General features: G+C 32.6%; 1 protein-coding gene across 1 annotated transcript in view; it reads right to left on the reverse strand.

The window, feature by feature from the left end:
- The window catches only part of LOTGIDRAFT_152177 (hypothetical protein), a gene marked incomplete at both ends in the record, with an annotated part of 16,097 nt that overhangs the window by 10,274 nt on the left and 3,029 nt on the right, over positions 1–2,794 (reverse strand). Inside the window, 5 exons of the mRNA XM_009045633.1 lie at positions 333–374; positions 735–803; positions 1,046–1,126; positions 1,472–1,552; positions 1,851–1,953. Of these exons, the coding sequence (XP_009043881.1) occupies positions 333–374; positions 735–803; positions 1,046–1,126; positions 1,472–1,552; positions 1,851–1,953 (376 nt within the window). The remainder of the gene's footprint in view (positions 1–332; positions 375–734; positions 804–1,045; positions 1,127–1,471; positions 1,553–1,850; positions 1,954–2,794) is intronic.

The raw sequence follows: 2,794 nt of genomic DNA on the forward strand, positions 1-2,794 counted from the left end.
CAAAGTAAATATACCACAACAATATGAACAAAATAAATATACCACAACAATATGAACAAAGTAAATATACCACAACAATATGGACAATAAGAAAATATACCACAACGATATGAACAAAGTAAATATACCACAACAATATGAACAAAGTAAATATACCACAACAATATAAAATTGTAGGCTGTAGAGTGAGCACAAGGTAAATGTGAACGGACGGACTGACCGCGAGCCCTATAACTGAAATGAAATTTGTGATAAAAATGAACTACGTTTCAAGTTGACAATGTTATTTTGGTATCTGTACATTGTACAATTAATATAGTAACGAAACAAACCTTTTATAACTGTACCAATATATTCTGCTTTTATACTTTGTTCTGAAACAAATAAGTATAATAATACCATTGGGAAATTTAAAATCATGCGATTTCCTCATTTTCAATTAAAGTGGTGCCAATTTGAAAGATATTTACATCATAATCGTTATAAAATGGTTTAATCAAAGTGAAAAAAATATGAAAACAGGTTAGTTTTTAAAATCGTATAACTAGCCTTCACGAAGTTCTCAAAACAATTATGATAAGGCTACCTGACATAAATGCCGAAAAACCAAATTGACAGCAAAATGTTAAGTGATGAACACTGGATTTGATCACAATCTCAATTACGATAATACTGTATGATAGAAGGACTTGCACAGATTCAGCGCCGATGACGTTTTAGTCTTTAAATCTCACCTGTTTTTACAACATTGTCTTTATCACCCATTTCAAATCTTGCTTCAGCTCCCATTTCTACTTGAATTTCTACCACAGATAAAATAGATGAATATATCAGAAGATGCAGGTGGAGTTTCCACGGACGGCTCAGAGCAAGAAGTATCCTAACATTTCCCGTGAATTAAGAAGAGTAAATTCTTTGATTTCGATTTAAATGAAACTTCCAACCTGATGTAACCTTTAATGGCAAGAAATATGAATATTCCACATAAAGTATCGACATTATCCTCACCTTAACACCCCTAATACTTAAAAGTAGAGCACACTACCTGAACCTGGGGATAAAGCATTTCCAGCTGTAAGTTCTGTCTGTCCGGTTTGTGATGAAGCAGTATTAGGTTTGATTATTTCTGAAATTAAGGTCAGAAGATTTTATTGTAAGCACTTCACCCATTCTAAATACATCCTTAACATCTCTTATGTCAGACTAAGAGTTATACATTTTCATAATCAATCCAATGATCCACTATGGTTGCCAATAGGTTTCAGTAAAACACCATTTGTATGCGTCATATTTATCAAAAGACATTTATAAACTTCATTCATACGTTAGAATCCTTGATTGCTTCTTGAGCTATTAAAAATGTACTGTTACATTTTATTCTGAGTATCGCTTGTCTTAAGTTCATAACAGAGAAACTACCAGTCCTCACCGATCTTATCTAACAACATGTCCTCAAAGAAATTAATCTAACCTTCTGTATAGTGTTCTTCAACCAGTTCTTCATAGTTATCTTCACCATGAAACACAAACTTATCTGACAAACCTTGTGTTACTAAAATTCATTCCGAAAAACTACCAAACCAAAAAATGTCAGCAAGAAATTGAGAATTGGTGTTGGGGGTCGAGATCACAACTTCAACTTTCGGAGACACCGGTCGTAAAATCTTTCTTATCATGAGGTTGATTCGAACACATGGAACATAACCGCATAGGGAGGCCGGGGCAATGCAACTCGCTACCGACAGTGCTATTCTACTGCCACAAAAAGATGTGTTCCAACATATAATAGTGTCACAGGAAAGTATTGATTTAAATGTAAGAGAAAAAGGACATCGAAGGACGTGACTTACATTTTACACATCGAGATTTCAGTCGACATTTATCTCCCATGCATATTATACCCAATTGAAAGAAGTCTCCATCTGATAAATATTCTACATTTTCTATACTCACCTAAAATTATAAACAAAGATAGCTTGCCAGGCAAGGTAAACATACGCCCACATAATCAGTTTTTCTATATTTTACATTCAATAAAGACCAGCATGAATCATAATGATGAATCTGTCAAGTTTCTGTTGAATACTCAGAAAATGTTCATTGCATAAGTAATCAACCTCTTATTCAAAACCATATCAATTCCAATGATTACACCAAGTTTCAAATCGATTGAGAATTAACACCTTAATGTGCTCTTGAACAAATTTTGATGCATTTTAACAAGTCAACGGCACTAACATATAAATACCGTTCTTCCAAATTTCTTTAAATTCGAACTTGACCAAGACCTCATCAAAATTATGTGATCATATCAAATTTCATTAAAATCATCAAAAATCGATTGCAAATATGGTCACTAACCAAATTTTGACGTTTTAGTGAAGGGCAATTACTAAAAAATTGATCATAAAAAAATCGTGAAATTCGAACTTTCTAAGGATCTCATCATCATCAATATAACAATGATCACACCAAATTCTACAAGCGACCGACAGGGGCGACGACAATTTACGTCCACATTTCCATAAAACTTTCATTCGTATTTTAAAATTGAGAATTTATTGATTTACAGGTGCTAAGGATTAACAAAGGTAAAATCTATTAAATGCAATATCTGTGGGCGTTGAAATTAAATTAAACGATAACTTTCTTATAAAATTATTAAACAAAATATTTCAACAGATTAGATAATATACTCACATCAGCCCTAACAAAATTATCAGTCAAATGCTGAAGGTTGAATTCATGTAGGACTTCATTCATTCTCCCCATTCCTAGACAATATAATATAGAA

Source organism: Lottia gigantea (genome assembly GCF_000327385.1).
Source record: "Lottia gigantea unplaced genomic scaffold LOTGIsca_1, whole genome shotgun sequence".
Classification (NCBI taxonomy): domain Eukaryota; kingdom Metazoa; phylum Mollusca; class Gastropoda; family Lottiidae; genus Lottia; species Lottia gigantea.